At 46.4% G+C, this 14,986-nt stretch overlaps 1 protein-coding gene across 5 annotated transcripts in view; it reads left to right on the plus strand.

The window, feature by feature from the left end:
- The window catches only part of DISC1 (DISC1 scaffold protein), a 344,403-nt gene that overhangs the window by 127,239 nt on the left and 202,178 nt on the right, over positions 1-14,986 (plus strand). For 4 of the 5 annotated variants that reach the window (XM_024765624.1, XM_024765626.1, XM_024765625.1 and 1 more), the window contains exons 7-8: positions 9,702-9,756; positions 14,607-14,709. In XM_024765624.1, the coding sequence (XP_024621392.1) occupies positions 9,702-9,756; positions 14,607-14,709 (158 nt within the window). The remainder of the gene's footprint in view (positions 1-9,701; positions 9,757-14,606; positions 14,710-14,986) is intronic. The other variant, XR_003006010.1, reaches the window with a different exon arrangement.

Consider the following 14,986-nt stretch of genomic DNA (forward strand, 5'->3'; position numbering starts at 1 on the left):
AGACCAAAGGAGGGTGAAAAATGGCTGTATATTTTTAAATATTGCATTTTAATATTTTACGAATTCCCTGTGCTTTATTTTCTTCAAGGAGTTTACAACATTTATTATTATTTAGGTAGTTCATTTGGGAAGCTTGTAATATGTAGACTCATCCACTCCTCTTTTTTTTTTTTTTCTTTGCGGTACGCGGGCCTCTCACTGTTGTGGCCTCTCGCGTTGCGGAGCACAGGCTCCGGACGCGCAGGCTCAGCGGCCATGGCTCACGGGCCCAGCCGCTCCGCGGCATGTGGGATCCTCCCGGACCGGGGCACGAACCCGTGTCCCCTGCATCGGCAGACGGACTCTCTACCACTGCACCATCAGGGAAGCCCCGCTCCTCTTTTATATCTTAGGTATCTGATAAATTATTTTCAACTGGAGCCTCATGGATTCTCAAAGATTGAAATGACTGTAGCTGGTTCTCCTAGTGCTGTGACTCTGGGTTAGCTCTCGGCCTATGTGAATGCATGCGGCCTATTTTAAGAGCTTTTCTTCTGGTCAATTTCAATTGTTATTTTTCATTATTGTCAACTTGAGAACTGTCCTGCGCTTAATTTCTGTGTAGTTTGGGTGTCTTCTGCAATCCTCTATTCCCTTTCACCAGACTTTCTTATTCCTGACATATCCCAAGAGTATTTTCCTGTCTGCAGGTCATATGTTTTTAGTCCCTGCTTTAACTTTTCAGATGTTAAAGGAATACACCAAAGTAAACTGCTTGTCAGACCTTGAGCTGAAGGGTTTAAGCTCTTCCAGCAGAAGTAATTCAGTTTTGCTCAGAGAGACCCTTTCCCAGCGACTGTAGCGAATACCCGCAGGTTGGGAACGCCCGCTCATTGCTGGCTGGACTTCAGTCAGTCATTACCACATCTTTTCCAAACTGCTGAAGGGCTGATTGATCTTCCCTGTGCTGCTGGGGAGGACCCAAACCCCAAACCTCTAGGTTTCCTTTAGCTCCGTGCAGGGGGCCCCTGTGCGTTATATGTGAGGGTCGTTTTTGTTACCGTACTCATCCTGGCCGCCACTGTCGTAACTACTTTGTACATCCTTTTGGGCAGATTTCCTCAGCTTCCTCTTTGAGCGGTACTGGTGTTGGTGTTTGATTCCTTATTCAGTTACTTGTTTAGTCAACTGGATGCTTTTTCTTGCTGTCTATTCATTTTGTTCATCAGCAGTCTGTTTTAGCTTTGTCAGCGGATTTCGGAAGAGCCTGAGAGAAACGTAAGGTGTAAACTGTGTCTGCAGCTTTATGTGAATACACTTGTCCTTAGCAGGTAATTAAAGATGACTCAGAAAAGCACCACGGACACAGAGCAGAAAGTAAAACCTTTTGGGTAAACTTCAGAATTAGGGAAAGTATACGTGCTTAGAAATGTAGAAGAAACAACATATATTAAAAAAAAATTAGGGTTAAATGGAAACGTAAGCATTTCTTTTAAAAACCCTGGGAAAGATGGGATATTAGTTACGAAGTAGGCAGAATTAGGGGGACAGTGGTTGAAGTGGAAATCTGATGTTGCCTTTGGATCGCTTAACAGAATAAACCCAGAGGCAGGATCGTATTCCCCCTGGATCAAATTGTAGTGTTTGAAGGATTGAACTCAACGGGAGTTGTGTGGAGAAAAGCTCTAGAGGCCCAAGAATTGAAATCTTTTTGAATGTTAAAATACATTAGTGTATTTTACACAATGTATTTTACAAAATACACAAATATTTTACATAACATTTGTGTTATGACAGTAGTTGCAAATCTGGTGCCATCTTGGTTACCAGTCTTCAGAAAATAAGAGGCCAGTGTTTTATTTTCTGATTGTGTGTAAAAAGTTATCTTTAAACAACTTGGGAGGAAGGAGTAGAAAGGAGAGTAGTTATGATCTAAACATAAGGCTGCTCTCTATTTTTGTCTCCTGTTGTTTTTATTTATTGGACAGCTAAAAGCTATTTCAGGCAAATGTCTGTAAGTCAAAATGGTTTTGGCCTATGCATTATAGTTTCAGTTTGGAATAAAATTGTTTGAGAGGAGGTGAGAAAGAGCTGGTTGAATTAACACTTGGAATATTTGGATAAGCCAAATACCAGATTCATCAGCTCAGAATAAAGCTGTGATTCTTGATGGAACTGGACTTAGATGCAAGCTGTGACTCTGTAAAGTCGGGCAGAGTTTCTCAGTGGAGACGGGAATTGACAAGAGATGGCCTGGGACCAGGGCGCGCGCGCGCGCGTGTGTGTATGCACGCGCGCGTGCATGCCTGTGTGCACTATTTCATTCCTCTCAGCTAATTTGGGAAATTATGCAAATTCAGTATTCGGGCTCTTTCCTCTGCTGTATCTTCACGTCACACCTTGACCTCAGGAAGTCTTTTTTAAGAAATTGGAAATCCTTGCGTTTAATCTCTCTCTCCCAGCTATCCCTTCTAGGAGTGCTTATATGAGCAACATAGACGTATTTTATTAAAAAGCGTTTATGACCTAATCACATGTGACATCTCAGTGTCGGTTTGCTGAGTCAGTTGGAGAATTTGGACTTTACCACAGAGACTCAAAAGCAGCGGAGTGAAGTATCCTCGTTCAAGTTGAGACCCAGGATCCCTGAAATTCGGAGAAATGTTCTGTAAGGATGTGAGTCACTAATGCGATCCAGATTCAGAGGAAGCATCAAAAGGCTAAAAGTGCAAGTATTTGTCTGGCCAGTTTTGCTCTGGTTCTTTCATTTTATCTCCCCAGCTTGGGCCAGAGAGGAAAACCTCCAATATATTACTTAAAAATTCACGGGCTGATTTTTGTCAGATTACTCAGAAATATTTATTAGTGTAATATAGGTTTGGCTATCTGTAGAAATGATTTATTAAAAAGTGTTTCTATACTTCATTCCGCCCAAGGTCCCCAGAACATTAGCTAGCTGTTCGACGAGCATGAATCGGTCTGTCCTGTGTGTGGCTCCCGTCCCCCCTACTGAAATGCACAGAGATTCCGTGCTGTACCCAAGGTGACAAAGACGGTCCACGGGGTGCCAGCCCTTGGTACAAATCTCTCTCCACTGCATGCAGCCTTTCCCAAGAGTAAATGTCTCGGACGGCCAGCTTGGTAGCATTTACAGCCACAGAGAATGGCTTGCTTCTGATGACTACATGTGTCCCATCGTGCCTTTATGAGATCATCTGAAGCTTGGAGAAGTTCTTGGCCTTTTTGTTGTCTGTGCCCCATCTATGCCCCACTGGTGACATGTGACGTTATCAGCTGTGAGGAGAGAAGGGTCGAAGGAAGGAAAAAGCCAAGCAGATAAAATCCTGCATTTCCTAGAGCCGTTTTTGCTGTCATTTTCTTAACCACTTGCCCCTGACAGAAGGTTAGAGGCCTGAGTAATAATTGGCAACGTTGTTAATGTCAGGGATTCCTGTATACGTGTATGTATTTTAATTTGAGACCCAAGTAGCGCGTATGCCAGGGCAGCTGTCATTTTGCCCTTTATGTTATTTCTAGTTTGCTTCGGTAACAATCTCTCATTCTTAAACTTATTTTTAGTAAACAAGGCACAGGGGATGGAACTGGGGACGAGGACAGGGGACAGGGAGAAGACTGGAAATGAAACTGACATTCCTCCTCCTGTAGCTTTTTGCTGAAATGGGACTTCAGCGCACGGCCAGGTATACACCCACAGGAAGACGGACGGGCAGCGGCCGGCAGACAGCAGACTTTCTGCACAATTCTGTTCTGAGGGCTGAAACAGTCGTGTCTCGCTTAGTAAAAATGACAGTAAAAATGGCCTATATTTCTGCCTCTGTCACTGATGTTGTCTGGTACTTTACATGAGCTGTGTGTTTTTTAGATTCTCCAGATGTCCACAAATAACATAACATTAGCAGAAGAATCTTGAGTGGTAGAACAGTAAAGGAATACTGGATGGTAGGACTGGGACGTTCTCAGAAGTCACCTGCTCCAGCTTCCTCGCTTTGCAGGTGAGGAGGTTCTGTAGAAAGCGAGTGGGGTGATAGTGGAATTCTCTGTGTGCCATTACTATTCTTTTGCATCAGAGGTTGGACAAGAGTAGCAATAGGATTCGTCCTCCAAAGGCTTGTCTTTGGGGGTGCGTGTGTGGTTGGCGTCCTGGCTGTGGGTTTAATGCTGATGGCCGAGGCTGGTGCTGAGGGCGGCGGTGGCTGGCTTCCCGGGGGTGGGAACAAGCATAACAAATTGGGGAAGAGCACACGGGCGGTTTCTCGAGGACGTGAACACAGAGGAGTCCTCCAGGCCCCCTGACATCACGGCCCAGAGCAGTGGAACTCCTGACTTGTCTTCCCATCGTGAGGTCTGTCCCGCACCGTGACGGGACCCCTGGCCTGCATGTCCAAGAACTATCCACACCTTCCAGGTAGCCAGTGCTTGACCACTGCAGTGTGGTCCACCCTTGGGAGCAAGGCCTTGAGAAGAGGCCCTGGCGGGAAGCAGGCTCGCAGCTCTTTGGGAAGGCACTTCTGGTCTTGGCTGCCTGGAGCAGCTCTGGGTGGGTATGTACCTTTGACCCTGGGGATGCTTCACTCCAGGATTAAGGAGATCAGGCAGAGGCCTCTGTTGCCTGGATCTATGAGAGGTGTTGAAAGTATTACTGCGAGAGAGTACGGATTCAAGTTTCTTATGAGCCTTTGAGTTATGCTTCCCTAAGTGACAGCATCTGGAGAAACAGGGTGTAAAGAGTTAGTCACTCTTGCACTAGGACCTGGGATTCTGTAACCAAATAGTTGCCCAATGCAGCTATAGGCTTTTGAGGAAGATTAGCAAGGTGCTCTAAGCACAGTCACTCTGAATTTTGTAGAGTGACCCTCTGGTCTCAGCAGTTTATCAGCAGTGAGGGCTCACTTAGCATTGGATGGAGGTGGGCTCCAGGCTGAGACCTCCGGGTGCCCTCTGCACAGCCATGGACCTTACTTCCGGCCTCTGGCTCTCCACGTGTCTCCCTTCCCTCGCCAGTCTGTATTAATTTGTTAGCGCTGCCATAACAAAGTACTGCAGATCGGTGGCTTAAACACAGACGTTTGTTGTGGTTAGATGTCCAAGATCAAGGTGACGGTGGGCGAGGGCTTTGAGTGAAGGATCTGTCCCAAGTCTCTCCTTGGCTTGTAGATGACCATCTTCTCCCTGTGTCTCTTCACACTGTCTTTCCTCCACGTGTGCTTCTGAATCCAGATTCTCTGCCAGTCATATGGGCGCGGGACCCACCCTAGCAACTCGTCTTAACTAGTTACGTTTGCAGTGACCCTGTTTCCAAGTAAGGTGACATTCTGAGATTGGGGGGGGGGGTAGCTCTTTAACATAGGACTTTAACACAATTCAACCCGTACACAGTCTATGAAAAGAAACCATCCAAAACAGATAAGTCAAAGTGGGCAGGACTTCTAGGAGATGGGATTTAGATGCACTTAAGTAGTCAGCCTGGGCTCCCTGAGGGGTTAGAGTAGAGTAAGGACTGGAAGGTAGGAGGGAGTTGGCCTGGTGTGTGTCTAGGTGGGGGGCGGTCGTGCGTCCAGGCAGAGGGGTCTGCGCCAGCCAAGGTGGATTCGAGGCACGTCAGGAGGCCTCTGTGGCCGGGCAGAGCGAGCAAAGGAGGTTGTCGTAGGAGACGAGGTCAGAGAGGTGATGGGAGATGGGCCGTGTTGGTCCTCGTTGGATGTGGCTTTATCTGGGTGCATTAGAGAAGGGATTTGCACTGCGGTGCTTGAGAAGTCTCGCTCTGGCTACTGGCTTAAGAATAAACTGTAGAGGGGTGAGGGCAAAAGCAGGGGACCAGTTCAGAGGCCACTGCGGCATTTCAGAGGAGGGTGTCCATGGCTTGGGCCAGCATGGCAGCAGCAGAGGTGCTCCTCTGGTTGGACCTTTCTTCCTCAGAACTGTGTCTCACCCTGAGTCATTGAACCCAAATTATCTGGCTGATGTGCTTCCCTATAAATGTCTCGTTCTGGCCCTTGGCCAAGTCTCGGCTTGTACTGTTTAGATTAGTTACTATGACTGACTTCAATTCCACTTGCCGTCTAATGATTGCTGGAAAGCAGTCTGTCCCTCCCCATATCGAATGTTTTATTATTGATATTTGTGACATCCATGGGAGTGTTTTTCTTGTGATACTGCAGGAGGATTTATGGGAGCCCCTTTGCACACCTAACCTGAAGCTAAGGCATTTGAGAGCTTCTGTACTAACCCAATGGCCCCATAATCATTTTTTAAAAACTCAAAGACATTCTCACATACAACTTTCCTATAGCCACCGGTGTAGTCTTTAGCGCCTACACTATAAGACAAGAATATTTACACTCTATGGTTGGAGGGGCTCTCAGTCTCCCACTTGGGTGGGTTGAAAATGAAACCGTCTATTAGTCTGAAGCAAACAGAAGAGCCATCTTGTCTCATGTCATCCGGTGGCTGCCACACAGTGTATACTTTTCTTTGGACCCTGGAGCACCAGTGTGTAGAATCTTAATAACACACGTGATTAACCGTACTATTGAAAATGGAAAATCCCACATGAATTAGTTTGCTAGGGCTGCCATGACGAAGTACCACAGACTGTGGAGCTTAAACACAGTTCTGGAGGCTGGAAGTCCAAGATCAAAGCGTGGGCAGCATTGGCTCCTTCCGAGGCCGTGAGGGAAGGATCGGCTCCAGGCGTCTCTCTTTGGCTCGTAAATGACCGTCTTCTCCACGTGTCTCTATGTGTGAGGCTGGGAAAGCCTATTTATAAGATGCTATTATTCTTATTATTTTAAATTAATTGATTTTTTATTGCAGTATAGCTGATTTACAATGTTGTGTTAGTTTCAGGTGTACAGCAAAGCGATTCAGTTATACGTATATATCAATACATTCTGTTTCAAACTCTTTTCCCATATAGGTTATTACAAGATACTGAGTAGAGTTCCCCGTGCTATGCAGTAGGTTCTTGCTGTTTTATCTATTTTATATATAGTCGTGTTTATGTGTTACTCCCAAATTGCTAATTTATCCCTCTCCCCCAGCTTTCCCCTTTGGTAACCATAAGTTTGTTTTCTAAGCCTGTTGGTTGGTTTGTAAATAAGTTCATTTGTATCTTATTTTTAGATTCCACATTAGAAAAAAGATACTATTAAATATAGGATCAATTTTGTGGAAAACCGTTTATTGAGAAGGTATTAGTTGAATGAACTCCTATGAACCTGACAAAGGCTGTGCGTTTCTGCCCAAGTCTGGAGACCTGACAGCACCAGCACAGAGTGGCGCTGCCACTAGAACCAATAGGGGCCCCTCTCGGGTATCCTTTGCCCGTCTCTCCCCAGCAGTTCCAGCGTCTTGGTCAGCTCCCCGCTCTAGATGTTAGCCTGCCCTTCAGACCTACCTCCCTTCAAAAGACCCAATCTCCATGCAGCCAGTGTCTAGAATTCTCCGGGCGGGATCCCACTGTTCCCGTCGATCACACTGATTTTCGTCATACCGCGACTCCTGGATTCAGAAAAATCTGCTGCCACATGCCCGGCGGTTTGTCATCTGGGCTGACCTCAGCTTCCCTGGGACACCCTCCTCTGCTCAGCGTAGGTCTAAAGCGGGGATGACTTTGCTTAGAATGTTCCTGCACCCGTTGCAGGGCATTTGCAAATGAAATGAGCTTGCCTGTGCTCCGAAATCACAGATTGGTGGAGGTGATGACATTCAAAACCAGTTCTGAGAGTTGAAGGAATCGGCAGCAATCAGTACATTGGCAACCAAGCTCCGACACTTTGCAATCCCTGCACGGGAGCTTTTCCTGACACCCCCCAAGACCCCAGAAAACCTGACCTTCCCCTTTTGCAGCTCACAGGGTAACTAAGTGACCACTTGCCTTCTCGTACCTGTAACTGTTTTTTTTGAAGGGGGGCTCCCATCTAGCAGCATTGAGGAGTTGAGGGCAAGAGCCTTGTCTTCATGCTCCAAGTTTCTGACTTACAAGGTGCCGTATAGATAAGGGGAGAGTTAATGCGTTTGTGAAGGAGTGGATGAGTGCAGAGCTCTAGATCAGATGCCCTCACTGCTTTTCCTTTCCTTGTTGACTTCTGTCCTCTGTGCAGCCCTTAGACCTCACAAATTTTGCTCAAGGTGCCTGCCTGGTTTGTCGCACTCAGTGTTTCTTCCTCTAAATCCCTTCTCACATTGTTGCTCAGAACATTGCCATTAATTTTGTCTTAATTATTGACACACGAGCCAGTCTTTGTGTGTGCCTGGGAAAGCCTTTTTATGAGATACTATCATTATTATTTTTTAAATTGATTTACTTTTAAAATTGAAGTATAGTTGATTTACAGTGTGTTCGTTTCAGGTGTACAGCATTTCGCTGATCAAAATGCCATTACTTTTCCAGAACAAACCCCCGTTTCTTTCCTATTGCTCTCCTGCTCAGAAATGGTATGGCTTCCCGTTGGCTGTGGGCTAAAGCTCAGAACTCCTTAGCCTGGCATTCAGTACTGACGATGGATAGTCCTTTATATTCCTTTAAAAATTATTTGAGTTGTAAATATCCCAAACACTTTGAAAAATGTGACAGATACTCATTTACCTACCATGGAGATTAAACAAATACTAGCATTTTCCCCACTTATTTTCCTAAATAAATAAAGAAAGAAACATCACGGATGCAGGTAGACCTCCTGTTCCTGTCCCTGCCCCCATCACTCCCCTTTTTACCTTTATCTCTCACAATTCACCCTTGTGAACCTCTGGCCAGTTGGATTCCTCTTCCTGGAATTTTCCTCTCCCTCCTTTACCTTTGAGGCCCAGTTCACTTTCCACCTCTTCCAGGGAGCTTTCCCGTCGATCCCCTAGTTTTCTAAATCGCTACACAAGTTATTGTCCTGTTGCTCACTTGGGGACTATATACCGCCTGTGACAGTTCTAATGTAGCAGTTTGATTCTAGTATTGGGTCTCTATTCCCCTTATCGTAACTTTTCCGTCTAGCTTATGTTATAGATGATCGCGTATACTTCTTCTCCTTTAGAGAACAACGCTGGGAATAATAAAGTCTGAGCGTTAGTTTCATTCATTCATTTGTTCATTCGTTCACTCTGCAGATGTTGACTGAGCGCCCATCTGTAAGCTCCAGGAATTATTTTAAGCACTGAGGATACAGGAGCGGACACAAGGGGATGTGGGTAGTTGCTGCAGTTGTGGAGCTCTTATTCCAAAGCGGGGAAGAGAGAAATTCCATGAGTAAATAAATATGTTAAGATGCATAGAGCTAAGGAGAAAAAAGAAGCAGGGGAAACATATTGGTTAAGATGTACAGTAAACCCGAATAGATAATCCTGGATTACCTGCCTGTGAAACAGTACCCTGCGTAGACCATCCTTCTTGGAAGGTAGTTGTAGGAGTGGAATTTAATCCTTTGCTGCTAGGAGCACGTCTGGGTTGTTCATTCTGTCAGTAGAAGTGCACTATAGAAACGATAACAGATCTTAATACCAGCCTAAGTAGAGAATAATTAGGGAGGGAAAAATCTGCTTCTTAGTAACCTATTAATTACAGTCAAATGGAACCAATTTGGCATTGTCTTTGCTACGGTACTTCTTCAGCCATTAGGCTGATGCAAGGTTCACTGTTTCTCAGTGTTCCTACGTGGGGTGGGACTGAACTGTTACCAAGAAGACCAATGTCCTCTTTCTAATTCTTCTAGCCTCCAGGAAAGGATAAAATCCCTCAACTTGTCACTTAAGGAGATCACTGCTAAGGTAAGTACCTTTCCATGCCCACTTTCTAAAGAAGTCTCTGAAGTTTCCTTTTGACTTAATTTCATGTCACAGAACACCTGCGCTCTGGACAAAATAACAGACTTGGCAAAGCCATTCTACAGGCCCAAGCGATGAGCCAGCCAAGAGAGCCAGGGCCGAGGGCTGCTCCCATGGTGGAGGGCCTGACTGTGGTCCCTAGGGACTGACGGCTTTGGCCTTTGCTTCAGCAGGAGCTGCAGTGCGGGGCAAGGGAAGATGATTCCTGCTGTGCAGTCCAATGCCTTTGCTTGAGAGGCTTCCAGGGTGGGAGTGAACTGAGCAGTTAATTACATTTCCTTCGGGAAGGGCAGGGTTCAGGTTTCTCACAAACAGACGGGACGTGGTATAGTAGATGATTATCTTTTGTTTTTCAAAGTTAAATGGACTTCAAAATCATTTTGCCTATTTTATCTGCTATCTGTACTTCATTTCAGACCTTGGTTTGTGTAGTGATAGAGGCCTCCTTCCTTGTTATTCCCTGGGAGCACCTCCTCAATTCACTTAAGTAGTCTGTGTCTGGTTAGTTAGGAAAACCACAGTTTGCAAAACAAAACCCTTCCTTGCAGAGATACTTAGACCCCACCCGACTTACTGCCAAACTGTGAAGTAGGATCAATTACCCTGTAACTTATTGGTAGAGGTGAGGCTGAGAGCTAGGTCTTAATCATTAACGATTTGTGTTAGGTTTGGGAACCAGGGCGGTTATAAGATAGTTGAAATGTGAAAAGAACAGGTTTCTGAGCGGAGAGCAAAGCAGACAAGAGTCTGCTGGCCTGGAAGGAAGCTTTTCTTGTTCTCGGTTCCCTGGGGAACAGAGCAGGAAGACTTTCTGGGGTCTTGGAAACCCTAGCTGAGCCGAGATGGGGTATGTGTTGTTGGCAAAAATGTCCACAGCGGCTCTGGTCCTTTTCCCAGTGTTTGTGTCTAATTCGTTTCTGAAAAAAACATTAAATGATTTTGCTGAAAATCACACAGCAGCAGTTTGATGGGCAGTTCTGCCCTGCACGGAAGGAGAGCTTCCTGTGAGGACTGTCTTGCCGGTTTGCCAGTTAGTTGGACGGCATTGGGCCCTGGAACCACGGAATACTTGAAGCCCGCCCTGCCTTCCTGGAGAACCAGAGAACCGCCCAGGGGTGCTTACCCAGAGAGGAAGGGCAGGACGAGACTCAAGGCCGTGCGGGGACCTGAATCCACAGGCAGAACTCGGGAAGGGGCTTTATCTCAGGCTCCCAGGCTGAGCGCGGTGGAGACCTTGCCCCCTGCCCAGCTGCAGGTCAAGGACGACTGGCTCGGTTCACCAGTTTTGTTTAAACTTTTTTTTTTTTAATTTATTTTATTTTTGGCTGTGTTGGGTCTTCATTGCTGCGTGCGGGCTTTCTCTAGTTGCAGTGAGCGGGGGCTACTCTTCGTTGCAGTGCGCGGGCTTCTCATTGCGGTGCCTTCTCTTGTTGCGGAGCACGGGCTCTAGGCGCGTGGGCTTCAGTAGTTGTGGCACGTGGGCTTAGTTGCTCCGCGGCATGTGGGATCTTCCTGGACCAGGGCTCGAACCCATGTCCCCTGCGTCGGCAGGCGGATTCTTAACCACTGCGCCACCAGGGAAGCCCCACCAGTTTTATTGTACGAGGCAGGAGGGGATGCTGGAGAGCAGGACTGAATTTCTGCCTTATAAGTGACGGTGATGTCGCCCACTGGCATTCGTGCCCTAGCTGCCACTGTGACCTCGAGGTGGAGCCAGTGGGGAGGTGAGGCGAGACCAAAGCTCCCGGGATGGGGGCGGTGGTGGAGGTGTCCTCCTGAATTTCCTACTGTAAACTGTGCCATTTATCAGGTGTGTCCTAATTTCTGTGTAGTACTCATATGTGGAAGGACTCTTGGGTTTGGGTTTACTGAGCATCAGACCCTACTGTGTGTGTGTAACACAAATGAGTCTCTATCCCAGCAGTGAGGGTGCAGGTGTGCATAATATGTAACACAGATGGTGTTTATCTGTGTGTGCTTTCTATGACATTTTATATCGTGTACACATACCCGTAGGCATATGCGCACGACCTTGGGATTCGTTGATCATCTCCAGCTACGGTGGCTCAGATGCCAGAAGTAGTTTGTTTCGTTTGCACCCTTTCTCTAATACGTTTACAAAAACTTACAATTCCCTTGCTTTTCCATAAAATTAAGGAACGCATGCCTAAGATTTTAAAGTGTAAACTTAAAAGCTCCATTTCATAATGAGTTCCTCAGGGTCCAATTTAATTTGGAATTAGAAAGGAGATGCAGATTTTCTGGGGCACACGTGCGTGCGCGCGCGTGTGTGTATATAGGTGGGTGTGTACACGTGCACATACATGAATGCGTGTGTGTATGGTGGGGGACATATGTTAGTCTAGAGAGAATTAGAACAAAACTGCCCAGTCACACGCAACAACTTTCTCTCCCCTCTGGACTGGTGACCTTGAGGTAAAAGTCGCAGTTTGGCCCAGTTTTCTTTCTTCAGTGAATTAGACACAGTAATCTGATATTCTTTCAAATCCTTTCTCAAAGAGAGCTGGCACCTGCCTTCCACTCATTACATTTTTTCAACTCTTACGGGTTCCCCAAACCAAAGGTAATTAGGGGATAAATGAAATGGAAGAAAGCATTGGAAATAAATGGGGTATCCGGAGGTTGGTAGATATTAGATTACATCCAGCCGTGCCTGAAAGAATGTACATTGCAATTTAATAAGAAGATTTAGAGGTGGTTTCATATTAATAGTGACAGATTGCTCAACAAAAGAGAAATGGACCCAGTTATGATTAAGAGAGACTGCGAGCTGAAACCAGAAATACTGGATGTACTTGGATGAGGCAAAACAATTGTGGCTGGTGTTACGGGGTTGACAGAAATGTCCTGGGACTTCTGGTGACAGGCTTAGACCAATGGGAGGGGCCGTGCCCATCCCTGGCCTTGAGCCCGTGAGACTTGGTGCCGGGGCGGGTGTCCTGACACACCCTGACAAACCTCAGGACTGTTGAGAGGGGTTCTCCAGATGAATGGCTTTGGATGATGGTTGCCCAGCTCTCCTGGTACGAGCTTTGGGGTAGAGGCCTCCACGCCGTCTCCTTCACACAGAAAGTAAGTTTTAAAAAGAGATGGGGGAAATTACAGCTGCTTAATGGAAAAGAACATGTTGAAGGCCATGGGGGAAATGGTGTCACATTTTAGGCAGGGTGGGTGAGGTCTGCGTTGATTCTAGAAACAATCTCCATTTCAGTCTGCGGTACACAAAGCATTTCAAGTTGATGGTATCTAGCAAGATCTGGAAACTTCTGGGGAGATTACGTTTTACATTTTCTCTGGGCTCTGTGAACCCAACTGGGTTAATTTTAGTGTCGGAATGGAATTTAAGGTTGTTAGCAAGAAAAGAGGGATGCTTCTAGGTAACATCCTTTGTGGGCTCCCCCCAAATGTCTCCACATATGTGTTCATTGTTATTCAACTGTGCTCTGTGCTTTTGTTGCACTGGAGATTTTTTTTAGGTAGCTCATTAACCTCAGTATAGATAGCAATTGAATATGAGGTTTCTGCTTTAAATAAAAGAAAAAAATTGTGATAGTTTAACTTCGAACAAATACAGAATGACCTAAGACATCTGGAAAAAGAAACTGAGATTTAAGATTTTTTTTTTTTTTTTTTAAAACAAGAAACATGTAGGAAGTGAAATGATAAAACCTGTAAACCTCCTTGAGATCTACTTGTCTCTTTCTGCAAATCTGATGTCCCAGCAAGTATCTGCCCTCGAGTATTATCAGACAACGTCGACTAGGAACGCTCTGCCCTTGATTGTAACATCTGTGTACCATTTTTGCCTGCCTACTACGTGCTAGACACAGATCAAGATCCCTGCTCCCATAGCACGTATCCTACCCAGAAAGGCAATAAAAAAACAAGGGAAGAAAGACAGTGTGTCAGCTGGAGAGAGCGCTATGGATAAACATCCAGCAGGGGACAGGTGGAAGGGGAGGGAGGGCCGAGGGCTTGCTGCTTTTTTGTGGGTAACCGGCAAGGCCCTTCTTCCCAGGGCAGAGCCCTGAGGGCTGTGAGTGAACTGAGTCACCAGGGACAAGCTGAGCCACTCAGAAGGAAGGAGTAAGAATGCAGAGGCCCTGGGAGGGAGCAGGCAGAGGGCCTGAGTTATTTTAGTTTGTGGTTGTGCTCTGTTGTGTGAGTGCATCTCAGTTTTGTGTTCAGGTGTGTGAGAGCTGTAGGATCTATGCTGGGAATATGCCAGTGCCTGCTTTATTTAGCCCTTCCTCCCTCCCTTCCCTTCTTCCATCCTTCCTTCCTTCCTTTATGCATTGCTTGCTTTTTAAGAACTCTCCTGCGGTTACTCTTTTTTTAAAATATAAATTTGTTTATTTATTTATTTATGGCTGTGTTGGGTCTTCGTTGCTGCGGGCGGGCTTTCTCTAGTTGTGGCGAGCGGGGGCTACTCTTCGTTGTGGTGTGCGGGCTTCTCATTGCGGTGGCTTCTCTTGTTGTGGAGCACGGGCTCTAGGCGCATGGGCTTCAGTAGTTGTGGCATGTGGGCTCAGTAGTTGTGGCTGGTGGGCTTCGTTGCTCCGTGGCATGTGGGATCTTCCCGGACCAGGGCTCGAACCCGTGTCCCCTGCATTGGCAGGCGGATTCTTAACCACTGTGCCACCAGGGAGGTCCCCAGTTACTCTTTATCACTCCCTTTGTTACTTATAAACTCAGGAATCTGTCTGGCGCTCTGTTGCCCTCTGACTTTTACGTAAATACATGATGACTCATGGCTGTCTCTCTCCCTCTAGGTGTGTATGAGCGAAAGACTCTGCAGTGCCCTGAGGAAGAAAGTTAACGATATTGAAACCCAACTGCCGGCGTTGCTTGAAGCCAAAGTGCTTGCCATCTCAGGTACCTGGGGGCAGAGGGACCATGGGAGGCAGTTGGAGCGAGTGATGACAACTGCCGCGTCCGTACCTTGTCTTGGATTAACATTCTACCTGTAACTGATGTCATACTCAACAGCTCAAAGCCTTTCTGGGGAGTTTCACTACAACCCATGGGATAGGTGGGCAGCGTGCTTTTCCCTATAAGGGAGGGATAAGACTCTTAAAAATACACATGCACACATCATATAAAACAGTTATTCGTGTAGGTGCCGTAGTCTGGACTTGCAGTTCCTGTTGCT

This window comes from Neophocaena asiaeorientalis, unplaced genomic scaffold, assembly GCF_003031525.2.
Source record: "Neophocaena asiaeorientalis asiaeorientalis breed wild unplaced genomic scaffold, Neophocaena_asiaeorientalis_V1.1 scaffold369, whole genome shotgun sequence".
Taxonomy (NCBI): domain Eukaryota; kingdom Metazoa; phylum Chordata; class Mammalia; order Artiodactyla; family Phocoenidae; genus Neophocaena; species Neophocaena asiaeorientalis.